Below are 17,094 nucleotides of genomic sequence, written 5' to 3'. Positions count from 1 at the left end.
CCAGGACACAGTCGGGACTTGTGACACGCGAAACACTGCACATGAGAGAAGACAGGGAGAGCCGAGGCAGAGGTGAGGGACAGAGCCACCCAGCTAGGTGAAGACACGGGTGCAAGCCGCGCAACGTCGGGGTGTCAGTCAGTCTGTCTTTGTCTTCAAAGTTCCAGGGCCGCAGCGCATCTGCCTTCGGAGTACAATCTGCAGTTCCCAGCGCAGCACGGAGTTTCAGACTCCACTCCCCTTGCCTTCCCATTTCCTCCTGTTTCCACTACAAGAGAGTAGTCACGTTGGTGGGGAAAAAAGACCTCATTTCCCGGATAAGTGGACTGAGGTTCTTTGGTAGGTACAGATGCTCTGTCACCATTACAGAAAAAGCCCCATCTGCCAGGAAAATAGCCACGCCCCTTGACCACCTACAAGCCCCTTACTCTCCGGGATGCTTTGGCACAAAGGGCTACTGAAGCAAGCCCTTCTATTGCTTTTAGGATGTGAAGCAATAAACACCAGCTGTGATTACTTAAATGCTGAAGTGGAGCTGCATCGGTTTAATTAATCACAAAAGACATTTACTGCAAGGAAGCTGTGGAGGCAAAGAGATGGTTGTGATTATACAAAATAGGGAAAACCAGAGAATGTTGTTCTCAACTTCCTTGCAAGTGGTTTGAAGCTACAGGTCCATCTTCCCTCCTTGTTTGCTCTGGTGATTTATTGTCCATATTTCCGGGATCTATTTAATGCAGCCCACAGTGCTAACTGGGTGCGAGTCAGTGCAAACCATAAGAATTTTCAGCAAAGTGGAAGTTCTCTTAGTCCATAATTCAGAATGAAGGGTAGAGATGAGTCTTCATAGAAAAGATCGTGAGAAAAGTCATGATGGTTTGTTAAACTGACAGAGATGAGGAAGAGAGAACAGGGCACCCCACTGTCAAGGTACTCTTTAGAGAGAGTGTCTCATACAAAGGATCCATTGAGTCTTGGCCTTAGAGGTAGGATTGTCAGATAAACTTGAATTTCAGGGGGAAAAAAGTTATACATCGTTTATCCGAAACTCAAATTTAACTGGGCGTTCTGTGTTTTTCTATTCTGTACGTGGAAATCCAACTTGGAGTCACTGAATCTAACAGAATGATTCTACCAGTAAAGCATCAGTACCATGCTGAAGTCTTTTGGTCAATTCCAAAAATAAAACCTACCGAAAACAAGGGGAGAAGTATCACTTGTCCCGGGGTGGAGTCACCCGACCCCCAGTGTCTCCCCTCAGTGGGGCATCGATGGTCGGGGGAGTGGGCGACCCACGGAGGAGGGAGCAGGTGAGCTGTTTCCCTCTCGTTCCTGGGCCTCGTATTCTAACCTCCATAAAACACAACCTGAGTGCAAACAGGTTGACCATCTGGCCACATGCCCAATGGGTGACAGGCAGGGTAAGAACAAAGAGAACGCAAACCCCCAGGGGCAGCTCGTGAGCTGACGGCAGAAAGGAAGACGGTGCCTCAGGAGACGGGGACACCCCCATCCCCATCCGTGACATTTCAAAAGAAGGAGAGGTCTGCAGAGAGCGTGGAGGAAAACGCTCTCCACTGAGGCAGAAGGATGTGCAGCGAACAGAGATTCCTCCACCTCCGCCACCTCCTGAGAACAGAAAGCTTGAGAATTGTGACTGGTCTCTCGATTCCCTCGGAGTTTTGCAGGGAGATGCCAGGAATCTCCCTTTGAGAACCACAGTCACCCTCATCAGGGGTGAGAGCGGGGCTAAAGCAGGGCGAGGTCTGGGAGACTTTCAGGGTGGGACAGACATGGCCCGCCCCGAGACCTTGGGGACTGCAACGGAGTTACTTAGAGATGGAAGCCAGATCGCACGATGAAAGCCAGCGATGGCCGATGTTTAAGTCTGTTTTATTTAAGCAACTTCTGCTTCAGGAACTTGCTGAACCGACGCTTGAAATAGCCTCCTCACCATAAAACCCCAGTGACTGTGAAGGAATCCTGCAGTCCCTGAACTCAAACCAGTCCCGCCCTGACACCTGACAAGCAGTGCCTCCCTCTGGCACATTCTCTACAGCTCATTTCATCCAAACGATGTCACACGTCCAGGACCCCGTGGAGACTGGGCCAGCCAGGCCCCCCTGCAGCCCTCCCCCGGCTCACCCTGGGAGAGCCAGGTGCCAGGCCGTGGAGTTTGGCTAAAACACCTAGTCTTCATAGAGCAGAGTCGGGGGAGATGAAAATAAACTATCTCAAGACAGAGAGCTTGGCTTCATTTATCTAAAGAAGGAGAAACAAAGAAATGTGCATATAAGAGAAAATGTACCAAATGGCTGATTCTACACATTTTACACCGAAAAATACAGTCAAGGCAGAAGCTGACTTATTATCCTTGAGTTGTAATTCATCAAATGCACCAGCCTAGACCAGGCTGGGACTCTGGCCCCGTCCACTCCATAAAAAGGCATGAGTCCAGCCCGGCCTGCTGTTAGTGATGCAGGAGTCCACTCCTCCACGGGTCTGGTGGACACCCACATGGGTGGAGGTCAGGCCCCCGTCCCACCCCAGCAGGGAGCAAGCCCTTTATGGCCTGTGCGGGTCGGTCACCCAGGAGAGGTGACCACTGGAGAGGCACCGACACCAACCTACTAGGTGCAAACTGCTCCCACAGCCAGGACGCCTCCAACCGGCACTGCCTCTGTGCTGCAGGTTCGGGAAAAAACTGGGCAGAAGTGATTCTTAAAAAATGATAGCATGCAGCAACACGGATGGACCTGGAGATTGTCTTACTAAGTAAGCCACAAAAACAAAGAAAAATACCCTATGACACCACTTACATGTGGAATCTTAAAAAATGAGACAGATGAACTTATTTACAAAACAGAGACAGACTCACAGACACAGAAAGCAACCTTGTGGTTACGGGGGAGGGGGAGGGAGGAGGGAGGGATAAATTGGGAGTTTGGGATTTGTAGACACTAACTACGATATATAAAATACATAAACAACAAGGTCCTACTGTGCAGCACAGGGAACTATATTCGGTACCTTGTAATAGCCTAGAATGAAAAAGAATGTGAAAAGGAATATGTATATACGTGTATAACTGAATCACTAAGCTGTCCATCAGAAACTAACACAATATCATAAACCTACTGTACTTCAGTAAAAAATAAAATAAAAAAGAAGAAACGAGAGCAATGGTCCCTGTGGAGTGAGAACCCGCATGTATCTGCCCTCCTTTCTTTCTTCCCGCGGTCACTACGGAGCCAGTGGTCTAACGGAGCAGCCCTGTCACCCAGCACTGCGCCCTCCTGGCATTGAGAACTCCGGGTTTGCAAAGCCAGGACTTCCCAGAGGCCATCTCAGCTTTACAGGCGGAGAAGGAGTAGCAGAAATTGGAGGGGAGAAGTCAGAAAGTTAGCTGAGAGCATTGCTCGCGTTTCAGGGACAATCGCTGTCACCTTGGAAGAGTCGGCGAGTCCCCGTGTCCCTCGTGCCATATTGCAGCAAGGCCTGGCATCAGCCAGCGATGGGGTGAGCGTGCGTCCTCCGGGGGAGGCGGCGGTCGAAGCATCCATCATGTCGCTCCTCCAGCCTGTTCCAAGGAGACAGGCTCCCAGAGCTGGAAAGTGACTGCACAGGCCCATTAGCCAGGCCCACGGCGAGGCGGCAGCTGTCACTCCGCGCTGGGGCGGCTCTGCCCGCATCTCAGCTGAGCGCAGGCCAGGTCGGGGACAGAGGGAGAAGCAGGTGCGCAAGCAGCTACCTGGGCGGGCCGGAGCCTTCCCGGCTCTTCAGTATCACACAGTCCACACTCAGCTCTGAGGCTCCGATGTCACGTCCCGGGAGGCAGTGGTCACAAATGCTCCCGAACCACTCGGGGACACTCGGCATTGACACAGGGTTTAAAAAGGAAGGCAAATGATACAGAGGAATAAAAATGAAGAGGAAAAGTATATTTCACCCCTTCCCCTTGGCATCATTTTCTGCAGATCACAGTTACCATTCTCTTGGGTGATTTTCCAGATTTTTCTATGCTCTCCAAGTATACACACATACATGAATCTGTATAATTAACGGATCCCTACTTTTCATGCAAGTGGTACCATATCGTAAATAGATCTGCACCGCTTTTCACCCAATAGTTCTTGAGCATTGTTTGAAATATATCAATATGTGGATAATTTACCAGTAAATACGAGTCAGTGTAATTAATCCCTTGGAATAACTGCACGGCTTTCCCTTGTATGGATACACCCTCATTCATTTAATCAATCCTCTCGTGGTGACAATTTAGGTTGAGGCTTTTATTCTTACAAACAATGCTGCAGTAAAAAAAAAAAAAAACTTCACACATAAAGCTTTGCCTTTCTCTGATAGCATGCGCGCACGTTAAACCCCAGCCCTGGACGGGCTGGGTCCAAGGATACGTGTATTTGAGATGCTACTGTATTTGCCAAATTGCTCTCCAAAGAGACCACAACGATTCACGTCTACTCGTGATGATAGCCAGCTCACTGTCTAGGGGATGCCTCTTCTGCAGCCAATGCAAACAGTCTATCGACAAACTGTGAAATAAAAACACTGAGAAGGTTCACAGTCCCACCTTCTAACCAACAACACTCGGCTTGATTCCTGAACGAGGCTTGGAGCAGACAAGCTCTACACAGAAGTCATCTCAAACAACAGGCAACCTTTTGTAGTTAAGGTTGAGTGGGGAGTGTGAGCAGGGCACACGGAGAGTGGTCCTGTGGTTTAACCTCAGGGCGTGTCTGCCCCCTGGGCTCCTGCAAGGACCGCCTGCTTTGTCTCTCAGGGGTTGCACACCACTAGCTGGGAGACCCAGTCATTCCCCAACAATCGAGGCTGTTTAATGGGAGAGCAAAGCAATACATGGAATATGTACTGAGCGTCACAAACGCACCCAGCTGCTCACCGCTTCCCCTACCAGGGAGACAACATCATGCATGAAAAGCTTTTACAACCTTAAGTTTAAAACCAAACAGGATAGAGACCTCGTGGGGAAGGTTGCATTCGTATGTAGGAATGAAGACAATAAAGGATGTTTCAAAATTTTTCTTTCTTAACTTTTGTTTGTCTTCAGAAGAATAGGAACTGCTCTAATAAAAAATAAAACAAAATAAAATAAAACTCATGCCTAAATTTGAAGCAAGTCTCTCTCCTCCTAATATGCTAAACTAGAAACGTAATTAATTTTGTGCCGGACAGATCGGAAGCTGTCAGGCTGATATTCATTCCCCAGATCTCTACCAGAGTTGTCAGAAAAGGCAAACAGTCATTACTTTATCCACAGACCCATCAAGAGCCCCATTATTTATTTCTTCAATCATTTCCAAAGCTGAATGCAAATGCTCTCTCCACTTGCTCCATCTAGCGGATGGAGTAGGCAATCGCGGGTCTGATGGCTCCCTTGAGGCAAAGCCCCAATACCAGAGAAAAACCTTTATCAGTGCGATTATTAATGACATCATTTGTTTAATTCTGATAAATATTTAATAATAAAATCTACAAGCTCAGATTGAAATAATACCCACCATGAAGACGCATTTGTATTTCCGTCGGAGAGAAGAGAAATGTTATCAAGACAGCAAGAAAAAAAAGACAGCCTTAAGCTTGTGTGGTAACCAGAGCTCCCCAAAGAATCAGTCAGGAATGTCATCAGAAAATGAATATGAGATAGTTGGCATGGTAACGGGAAACCGAGGCGGTTCTTTATAGTCTGTGTTCACATGCATTTAGAACTCACGAATCGTCATCCCAAGCAAGCAGGGGAAGATGCTAATTAATAAGATGCCATCCAAACATTACGAACTCCAAAGCCACCGCGGTTCGTGCCAGCTCTGCGAAGGCAGGTGACGGGATAATTGCCCCGGCTTCTGACCTGACAATGTTATTATCATCACTGCGGTTCCACGACCAGTCATGCTCACCACTGTCTCAGAGCATAACAGAATCGGGGAGCTTGGTAAACTCCAGCTACACGGAAAAAGCAACAGGCTACGTTCCACTCGAAACTCCTGACACCGCGGACCACAAATGAGATGCAAGCTCTAAGCACCAAGCAATCAAGCCTGCACAGCGGGAGTCGAATGATCCCCTTAAATGGCAGCTTAATCAAACGCTTTATTCCTGCCTGGAGTGAACTCATCCTGCTTCACAAACCGGACTCCACCGAGCAGGATCCTCGGCCTGGTGCAGCAGGCTCTCCACTCTCCAGCCCACGCAAGCCAAGGCCCCCAAGGAGCTATTTCAAACGGGCGGCTGGAATCAGCCCCCAAATCAACACCATAAAAGTGAGCCCAAAGTAATTCCACGTAAAAACCAAACGGAAAAGATCTTCCACAGCTTAGACGCAGAGGAATCGCGGCAACAACGACACAGGCAAACAAGCTCAGGGTCGCTTCTGACAGAAAACAAGCCACGTCAAAAAGATACAGACCGCAAGCAAAGGTCCGAAGCTCTCACCGAGCCCATCGGTCACTGATACTCACTGTTCTGACGTGCATCCTGGGCCCCATTGCAGGACCGGAGGGAGGAGGAGTCTGCGTGCTGAAACACTCCTGGACCTGCCAAACACAAAAAAAAAAAAAGAGAAGAGAAGAGAAGAGAGGGCATCAGAAGATTTTTTTAGACAAACACATGAGGAAATGACCATGCTGACATTTTTTGTGTTATGAAAGCTGGAGCTCTGGGGCCTCCTGGGACTAAGTAACCCCGTCCTTAAGTAAAGTCATAAGGTATCAGAGAACTTCAGGCGCCACCCGGAAATGCTCCCAGGCCACAGTACGAGTTTGCGGGAGCTGCCGTAACAAAGTGTCACAGTCTGGGTGGCTGAGACAGCAGACACTCACTTTGTCCCAAATCTGGAGAACAGATCCAGGGTCAGGGTGTCGGGGTTGGTTTTTCCCTGGGGCCCCTCTCTTTGGCTTGCAGACGGCTGCCTTCTCCCTGTCTCTTCAAATGGTCTCCCCTTGGTGTCCATCTGTGTCCTGATCTCCTCTTATAAGGGCACCAATCTTAATGGATTAGGGCTGAAGGGATTCAGAACTTGCCACCCCAAATTACGCCCCTTGGGTGTATAGATTATTTTAAGACAAATGCAGTGGTGAACCAGTGGGCACAGAAAAATCTCTTTAACTCCCCTTAACTGCCTAAAGTATAAATTTCCCCTTTTGTAAAGGAAATTTCCGTTAGTTGAGGTGTCTGTACCAGGGAGAGAGCTACTCCCAGAGACAGTTTTATCACTGGAGAGATGTTTATCTACGTAACAAGGCAAAATTTATCATAACTGCCTTCCCTCCACTTCCCATAATTTGCCTCCCCCACCCCAAGCTCCAAACCCCTGTTCCTTCCCACAGCTCAGGGTGGCCTATGACTTCATCACCTGGCACCCGCCTCCTTGAGTCTCATCTTTTTGTGAGACTCCCGGGCATGTGTATGTCTGTGGTTATATTGGTTTTTTTTCCTCCTACTGATCAGTCTTATGTCAATGTAATTGTTAGACCAGCACAGAGCCTAGAAGGGTAGAAGGAAGCCTTTTTCCTCCTGTACAGAGCCCACCCCAATGACTTCATTTTCCCTTAATTACCTCTTCAAAAAACCCTCTCTCCAAATACAGGCACTTTCTGAGGTCCTGTGGGTTAGGACTCGAACGTATGTATTTGGGAGGGACACCTTCAGCCCGCTAGTCACCTACTTATGTGCCCTGGGAGCTTGAGAGATGGGGGAGCTTGCTGAAAAAACTGTGCGGCACAGATTTCTCCCCATTAAATGTGGGATGTAGGCACAGACCATCTTTCCCAAAGAGAGTCCAGCAAAGGAGGCTCAAGAGTCTGGTTGAAGGGTGGCAGCCTCGGGGTGACGGGGCAGAGAGGGTCAGGGCACGGCACAGTGACCCGAGCTGGATGCAGCCTGGGGAGAGAGAGGGGTCCAGGGACAGGAAGAGCCCAGGGCTTCTGCAGACCCCACGGGAGTGCAGATCCTCTTTGCCAACAGGACTGGGCTCCTCCAGCTCTACCCCCACCCCTTGTTGGGAAAATAGGAGTGAAAACAAAACGTCCTCCCAACCCAGAAACCCACTCACAGGTTTAGAAAAGAAAGAAAACGCTTCTGTCGTTGAACAAGCCTCAAACCAGGATGTGACACACGTCACAGGCAATCTGCTAAGAGGCTGCAAAGACAGGAAGAAATCTCACCCTTCCTATAGCCAAGCAGCCAGCCCACTGCAGACATGCCCCCAAGGTAAACGATAACTAGTCCCCAGGCAGATGCCTCGGCAGCACCGTTGCCCCACGGAGCTCACCCTAGATTCGCCTGGCACTTGGGTAACTGGCCATCTGTGTCAGCTGATGGCTTTATTCAGAGGAAGGACAAACCCCTCATGTTTCTAGGACAGGGGTGGCCTTGCCCCTGACCTTAGGCCCCTAGCCTCCCACAGGGACTGGGAGACAGAGGTGCTTTCTTCTTTACAACTGCACTTCAAAGGGGTGGCTCCCAGTCCTGGAGAAAGACCGTCCTGGGTCCTAAAGCTGGGAGGCCTATCTCATCTGCAAAAGGACTTACACACATTTCAGAGGGGAGAGAGTGCTAACAGCTGCATGTTTTCTAAGGTGACTGATTTAAAATGGAAAAGGGAGGGAGAACTCTCTTGCCTTATTTTCAGCATCCAGCGTGGTCACGGATGTTGGGCCCTGGGGTGGTGGGGACAGGCAAGATCAGCCCTTGGTGGGCAGAGATGACAGCACGTCACCGCCTCAGAAATCTGAATGGAAAGCTTGAACTGGTCACCGATTACCCTGACGTTCAGAGAAATGTCTGGAGTGATTAAAGACCCAAGCCTCCCACTGATCCATCAGCGACGCTGGAGAAAATGGACCTGAGGGCGACGGTCTGGGTCTCGTTAAGCCCAGCACTAACTCCCCAAGTTGGCGTGGGTGTCGCTGTGTGGCTCCATCCAGTCTGTTCAGGGTCCCCCTCGGGGTCTGCAGTGGGCCCCTCACCATCCATCCCGTGGCTGTGCGGCCCCTTCCCCTCCAGGGTACAGTGAGAGGGAAGAGAAGAGGGAGAGGGGGGAACCCGCCGCAGCCTTCTCGAGGGCGTCTGAGATGGGCTGGGCTAACCCAAACCAACCAGGTGAGGAATGTGTGTTGAAGAGGGAGCCTTTGACGGTCCCAAACCCAGCTTTCGATAGAAGCTTGTTGACTGTATACATTGGTGCTTAATGCGTGTCTTATTCTCCAAACAAAAGCCCAGACTCCAAACACCCCCTCTGAAATGGTCGTTGCCGCTTCTCCAGGATGTTTGGAATAGGAATCACCACTTCCAATTTACCTGGTGAAATGCATGAAAACCGTTTGAAAAAAATCAGATCGTACGTTTCCAAGAACACAAATAGACCATAATATTTGCTTGTGTTTCCCGGAGTAAAGTGTCCACATACTTGTCTTAGAAGCTACATAGTGCATTAAGGCAAAGCATTTGCAGGAACCCCCTCAATACCGCACACAACAGCTGGGAGTCAGCCGACGGGCGTCCGCATCAGCTGGACGTGGGCTCAGCCCCCAGCTCTCCACTCAGAAACCAACGGCCAAGGCTCTTGGTGAACCTGTGAATCGGGATGATAACGCAGATCATGAAGTTCTTGGAAGCACTAAGTACATGAAGTATTATCTATTCTCTGAATTACAGGTAATAGAACAGAAGAGTGCTTGGCAAGAAGTAAGTGCCTACTCGGTAAATGGTGAGGATGACTGAAGTGGTAAATGTCCTGCATGTGCTAAGATGTCCAGTATGGGCGCATCATGCACAGACGGGGCACGCTTTGAAGACGCGTGCGTGGCACAGGCCCTGGCGCACCGCGGTCCGCGCGGTGCTGCCCGTCCCTTCCGCAGCGATCCTGGCTGAAGCTCTTTGACGAGGGGGCTGCTTTCATCTTTTCAGAAAGCGCTTTTTTCCTGCCTCTGTTAAAGGAGCCTCACACTTTCCTTCCTGCTCTTTCTCCCACCTTCACAAGCGTCTCAGTGCTCACTCATTCAACAGCTACCATATATGCGCTTCTTTCTTTGAATAATCCCACGAGTCCGTGAATACCAAAATAACCGCATCTTCAAAGGATTTCATGTTAAAACTGAATTCTGATAAAGACAGATACCTAAAATACAGGTTAGAAAGAAAAAGTGGTACAATAAAAGGAAAATTTCATTTAGTCTAAAACCGTTAACATGGATTCTCTGTGCCTCAAGGGAAGTGCGCAGCCCCCGGGGTGGAGCAGGGCCGTGGAGAATTCTAAGAAAGGAGCGGTGGTGACTCACCCCTCATCCCTGCCCTCCCGGATTTTGATGTGAGCAGGGACCACGGAACCAGCTAGAACACTTCCAGGCTGACACCCTTCAGAAGGCAGAGGATCCCCCCTCACCTGCTGTTGGCAGTCTCCCTGTTCGTGGGAAACCAGACCTCACAATGCATCACCAGAGAAGCAATTTCTCCATCTTCTCCGCCCACAGACACCCATGCAAATCCCTTTTCTGTCTCCAAAGGCAAAATAAACAAATGTCCCCTTTCAGATCACCCCCTAGTGACTTCTCTTCTGATCTGAACCTCAGTTTAGGCTCCTGTTGAAAAGCCCCTCTTCCAGTAAAACCTTTCACTTGAAATAAGGAGGAGATGCTAGTCTGCCCCACATTGTAGGACATGCCCATATCCATTAGTAAATGTAGACAAATCAAAGTCGATGTTTCTGGACAGGAGAGATGCAGCAGCATCAACACTGGTGATGCTGAACTGTGTGGTCCACCAAGGGCTTCTGTGTGAGTCTGGAGGAGAGCTGTCCGGGACAGAGCAAAAGGGAGCAGAGTGGAAGAAACCTGAGGAATACCTAGTCTTGAGAACAGAAATTATGGATAGAGAAAGAGTTATCAGAGCGTTAGAAGAATCAGTAAAACCTGGTGGCCAAGTCGTCAAGGAAGGAGAGAGCTTTAAAAAGAGTGACTAATGTCCTACTTAGTAATCAGGTGACACAGAGGCCACACAAGTTGCCAAGTTATGGCCTCTGTGTCCTTAGTAACATTGGCAGCCAGGTTACCTCATATGTCCTGGCGATCGGAGAAGGGCCAGCACGAGAAGAAATCCAGACAAGAAGCAGGGCAGACCTCCAGCCAGCACGAACCAGCTGGACCAGTAAGCATGTCGCTCCACTGGGAGTCGGGAGAAGTGACGCCGTAAACCACCGAGCGGTGTGCCCACCATCCGCACGCAACGGGTGTGAACGACCTCGTGAGCACAGATAGCAGAAAACTGCAGTCAAATAATGAGGAAGTGACAAAGTTTGGGGTATTTCCTACTTTTGTTTCTTTTTAATACCGTTTTAACTAGCAGTTTATATTATTTAATGTGTAGTAATTGCTGTGTTTGAAAAGTAGCTTGCAAAATTCTTGAAAATTTAATAGTTGGTTCTCAAGAGCTGTGTCCCCGCACCCCACTGAATAAGACTGATCAGATTGTTACATACTACGCTTTCCTTTCTGGTTATCAGATGGCCACTGCCCCCAGGCTACTCCAGTCCCTCTTCTAGAATCTCCTGGACCTTCTCATGATTCAAAACCTAAAGAGAGAATTCCTAGAAGAGGGAGGGCGCAGACACCTCCAGGAACCCTCTCCAATAATGCTACGCTTTGGAAGCGTCCACTCTGAATGCCCAACACCTCTGTTACTAACCATTGCCTATTCTGAACACGACTTACACAGGCATGTACAGAGAGCCTCTATGTTTCTGATGAGAGGAACCCCGAGTCCTGCTGGCATGTAGAAAAACTTTCTGTTTTCATCCCCAGCAGTTACCTCTCTGCTCCCCCTCCTCCGTGTCCTTAACACAAGATGCAGAAGAGCCCTGATCGGCACTATCGTCATCTTCCAGAGCCCTTCCTTTCCAAAGGCTCCTGCGTTGTCAGAGGAGTCAGTCTCTTCGTTGCTAAAACCAGCTCTTGGAAAGTCACAAAGGGAGGAAACTGTTTCCAACGGTTTACTTAAAAATTCTAAACGGCTACAAATTCTATGTAAGGTAAGAGCCAAGGAAATTGTCGTAAGACACAACTTCCTTGGGCCACCTCAGTTCTGGCTTAGAAGAGGGTGAATAAGGGAGCTTGTCTCCTGGCCCTAGGATTCCTGTTTTGTGGCCAAGCGTCTAAGAAAACAGGACAAATCAGGCCAAAGAAGAGGAAGAACCAGTGATGAAAATAATTAAAGTTCTTCGTAAAGAAGAACTCAGTTATCAAGGGACATGAGTCAGTAGTGAGCTGAAGCCAAAAAAAAAAAAAAAAAGTCTGCCTGGGGCATTACTGGAATTCTTGCTTACTCCAGGAAAGTTCTCTTTTCAAAGAACATTTTGAATCTAAAAATCTGAGCGCTGAGGAAACACAGCAACGAGACAGTCCTGCAGGGCTCTCTACTTTCGACAACATCAGCAGTTCTAACTTAAGCAGGGAGTCAGTCCGGGGGCAGGAAGGTGGTCAGTACAGGATTAGAAGGTCCTTGTCCCGGGTCTACTACGAGCTACTGAGTAACCGCACGAAAAACGCTTACCTACTCTGGACCTCACTTTTCTCAACTATCGAGATGACAACGTAAAGATCCGTAACACGTGGCAGAGTTTCTCCTCAATAGTGAATCATCTTCAGTGTCTTTCCAATCTGTCCCCAAATCTCCAACTGGCTGAAATGAATGGTGTTGCAGCTCACGTAGGAGCAAACAGGCAAATTCAACAAAGAATCCAACAGAGCAGGTCAAGCAAGGAAACAACTGTGTGCACCTTTCCTCGGATAACCAGGTCCAACCCGAGAGCTACCTGAGATGCCCACGTATTCACATCTCTTTAATATGATTTTGTTAACTCTTTACGATCTATAATACAAAGTGGGGGCACGAAGATCCAGTTGTGAAATCAGAGTCCCAGGGCCCACCATTGCCCTGAGACCGTGCACACTCCCCTTGGAGTTCACAGAGCTCTGCTTGAAAGGCCTTCACCAGAATTTATTCCAGCCGCAAACAACCCACATTCTTTGCACTTGCCCCAGACTGACAGACACAACTGTGTTAACCAAGTCTGACCTTTGAACATGCCTTCGATTTGGAGGCATTTTTCTCCTTCTTTGCATGAATAAATATGGCACTAAAGCCTTGGTCCTATTTGTTTCCAGTTGTGGTTGTTTTTCAATCTAAGTCCAAATTTGACTGGCTCATTGCTGTGGGCCACAGAGTGACGACCCTGTTAGGATGTGTCTATCATTTAGGGAAAAGCCAAATTTCACCACATATACTTTTAAGGGGACCTTTGTGTAAAGTTAATTTTAAACATGGGAATTAAATGGTAACAAAGGGTCTGTGTATCCAAACCCCTTCCCCAGGCCAGTTCTGACAGCAGGCCCACAGGCAGGTCACCCTGTCTCGGGGTCTGGTTCACCCCGTGAGCTGCCCTTTCACTGGCGCAGGGTCAGGCGGTCCCTCCCTCCAGCTCCGTGCTCCCACCTCTGGCCCATCTGGGAAAACTGGTTCCACCGGACAAAATGCGGGCAGGCAGCCTTGAGGAGCCTTTGGTTAGAAAAGAAGTGTTCTTGAAATCTGATCAGGGAGGAACCTTGGGGAAAGTGGTCTCAGTAAAGTAACCCTGAAGCAGGCAGGAAACGCCTCTTCGGGACAATTTCTTCAAAGAGGCGGGTGAGGCGTGAGGGAGAGACAATGAGTGTGTCTCCGTGAACTAAAGCCAACAGCAGTGAGGCGAAAATTCAAGGCCCCTGTATTAAAAGGATAGGACTTCTGACGTGAAAGTTCTGCCAATAATTCAATGGAGAGTCATTACGGGCCGAAAGGCTGTGCAAATTAGTTGTTTTCAAAGGAAAGATTTTTTGAAGTTTGAGTGACTGCAAACTGATTAATATGATCCTCTCCACATTTTTATTCCCATTAATTCTCCTTAGATCTTCCCCCTGAAATTAGGTTTTGGAAGACTGTTAACGCTCCCAGTTCACAGGCATGAGAGTCCTGGAAGACGGACATCGCCCTGCATCTTGAGGAGAAGACAAGCCTGCAGCTCCTGTGGAAGCTTCCGGCAAGTGACACCCACTTTACCAGCAAATACACAGGAGCCCTTGAGAACCATCATGAATCAAACCCCTCATGTCAGTAGACCAGACCAAGGTCAGACGGGAAACCCCGCCGTGCCTCCACCCCGCGTCTCTCACACGCTGCGGGGGCGGACAGACCTAAGGCTGTGTGTTAAGTTCTCTGGTATGAACCTCCCAGATGTCTTTAAATAAGAAAACATGACTTTTGGAAAAAAAGGCATATTGCGCTCCAGAAGTTCCAGGGAGTATATTATTAATCAGAAATCAAATGCCAGTATGAGTTCCCCAGGGAAACGTGCAGCCGCACAAGCAGGGCGACATTACTTCCATCCCAAAGGTCTTAACGCTCATCACAGTGTCAGCACGTGGTGGGAGCAGGGAAGATGCCAGAAGATGCAGGAGAGCAGAAATATCTGCAAAAGGCTCCGGGGGAACCCCGACCACAAGCCTTGTGCTAATAACAGTGAGTCACTGGTCCACGTTTCATTACGGAAGTCCACCAGCACCACCTTCTTAGGATGTGTGGTTTGGGAGGACATTTGTAGAATGTCTAACCTGTCGGAGGAAACTGAGACACAGAAAATGCAGAGGCTGCCCCAAGCAAGGAACCAGCAGTGTCTCCAGCTCAGAGCGCAGCTCTTCCCCTCTGTTCTGGCCGCCGTACCACGTGTGAGTGTCCAGCGCCCCTGCTGCCCCTCGTAAGTGGAGGCGAAGTGGGGAGGCACTGGATCTGGAATTCTAGCAGCGGGACTCAGACCTCAGACTGCTGGAATTCTGAGCAGCGAAGCCCTGCGCGGCATGAGCTGGGGCTGGCAGATGACGGGGGAGACATCACGTGATGTCTAACTTCACCCCACCTTCTCTCCATCATCGCCTTTGGTTTAATCTGTTCCTCTGCCCAACCAGCATGTCAGCGCCTGAAGGGAAGGAATACGGTCTGACTTATCATTGTCACCCCCACCTAGCTTAGCACTGACGTACGAGAGACATAACCTAAGTATCTGATACTGAGTGACAGATAAGTCTCAGGTCTGCAGCCAGATTCCTGTCCTGCTTGCTTTACTCCGCAGTGGATCTTAATCTCCTAGGCCGCTGTCTCCGATGCAAGCAGGTTTCTGACACTGGGTCACTTGGTCGTGTGCAGTGTGTCAAGACCTCCCCAAAACGGAGCTGGGACAGAAGCTCAAAGCCAGAGAGAGTGTAAGGGGGTTTACAGTGGGAGCTATAATATTTTGTCTCGTGCTGTGATGGCTTCTGACAGTAACTGGCCTCCATGAGAAAAAGGGGGCCTCTGCCCCATCCTGTGGGTCTGTGTGGGTCTGGAGGAGCCCTGGGTCCCCAGCAAATCCAGTCCTCTTCAGAATACTACTGAAAACAGCACAGTGCTTTCAGTGTAACTCACTTTACAGACTCACAGTACACTTGGATTTATTTGCAGGATCTTCCTCTAAAATACTTTTAGGATGTGACCCGTGGAATGGTTGATTCTTTGCTCTACAAGTTGCCTTTTTTAGGCTGAAGTATTGGCATAACTTAAAAACCTACTGCATCATATGGTACAGCACAGGGAGCTATGTTCCATGACTTGTAATAACCTGTAATGAAAAATAATATATATATGACTGAATCAGTATACTGTACACCAGAAACCTGCACAGCATTGTAAATCAACTATACCTCAATAAAAAAAAAAGTGCATGGAACAGGAAAAAAATCTCCTGCAGCCATGTTTTTGTCTAAGCGTACAAAAAAAGTTAACACAAACATCTCTAGAACTTTTTACTTATTAAAAACATCCTTTAGTCCTGGGAAAGTTCAGAAGCAACACTGGAAATAAGAAAGCAGCACTGGTCGCTGCCACTTCTTAACGGTAAGCACCCTTCCTCCAGTGCTAACTTGGCACAGGGCACTTGGCAAGCCGCTCTGCAGGCACTGTCCACCGTCTCAGCCTCTCAAAAGCACAGCAGTGGAAGCACGTGATTACCCCTGCGCAGAGATGGGGACGCACGGAGCAGAGGGGTTAACTGGCTTCCCAAGGCCACACAGCTGGTAAAGCGGGACTCACACGCAGGACTCTCCGCCGCCACATTACAACGAGCCCTGTCATGCACTGGGCAGCGTGCGTGGTGGCTCTCTCACCCTCCCCACCATGCTTCACAGTGGACATTGTCCCCATTTCACCAGTTAGGAGGCTGAAAGTCAGGGATTAGGTAACCGTAGGCTGTCCCAGGATGAGTAGGTGGCTGAGTCTGAACCGACGCGGGACTTTCTCCTGCTACGCCTTTGCCTTGGCTTTGGGTCCCCATCCCCACACTCACTCCTTGCAACTACCCCCTTCCTTCCTGCCCTGCTTCCATGTTCCACCTCCCACTCTGGGCCACCTGTGCTCATACACTGAGTGTGGGGGAACAGGACCCCAGGGTTGGGCTCTAAGCAGCACCGCTCTCCCCAGCAAAGCCCCCACCTCTGATCAGCATCCAAGCAGCCTTCACGCCCTCACTCACACAGAGCATGTCCCAGGGCCCTTCCCATCAAGCCCTTCCCTCCGCCAAATATACACACACGCGCGCATGCACAGATACACATACGTGTGTGTGCTGGAGTGTGTATTTATTTTTGTTTATTTTATATTTACTACATTTATTATATTTATTTTAATATAATCCATATGTTAAGTACATATTAAATATTGGATACAAGTTAATATACCAAACTGTATGTTTATTATTGTGTCTTATATTTTATGCTGTGCTATTTTTATAAACCACAGGCTGGAACCATGCACCAAGTCTATAAATCAGTGTCCAGTCCAGGTCCTGGAGTAAAAATTCATTGGATGGAGAAAATGTGAATAAAAAGCAACACATATGAAAAGGTTCTGCAGTTCTAGGCATCTTCACGCCCAAGATGAGTCACCCGTGCAACGATGAGATGGGCAAACTAATGGGCATCAGACTTCATGGCAGGAAGGAAA

The 17,094-nt window shown here is 48.9% G+C and overlaps 1 protein-coding gene across 8 annotated transcripts in view; it reads right to left on the bottom strand.

The window, feature by feature from the left end:
• The window catches only part of NETO1 (neuropilin and tolloid like 1), a 659,228-nt gene that overhangs the window by 542,299 nt on the left and 99,835 nt on the right, over nucleotides 1–17,094 (bottom strand). For all 8 annotated transcript variants that reach the window (XM_072952155.1, XM_072952157.1, XM_072952156.1 and 5 more), the window contains exon 2: nucleotides 6,498–6,572. In XM_072952155.1, coding sequence (XP_072808256.1) covers nucleotides 6,498–6,572 — 75 coding nt within the window. The remainder of the gene's footprint in view (nucleotides 1–6,497; nucleotides 6,573–17,094) is intronic.

This window comes from Vicugna pacos, chromosome 30 (genome assembly GCF_048564905.1).
Source record: "Vicugna pacos chromosome 30, VicPac4, whole genome shotgun sequence".
In the NCBI taxonomy this organism is placed as follows: domain Eukaryota; kingdom Metazoa; phylum Chordata; class Mammalia; order Artiodactyla; family Camelidae; genus Vicugna; species Vicugna pacos.
Note: the sequence above shows the minus strand (reverse complement) of the source record. Positions and strands in the feature narration are given on the sequence as shown.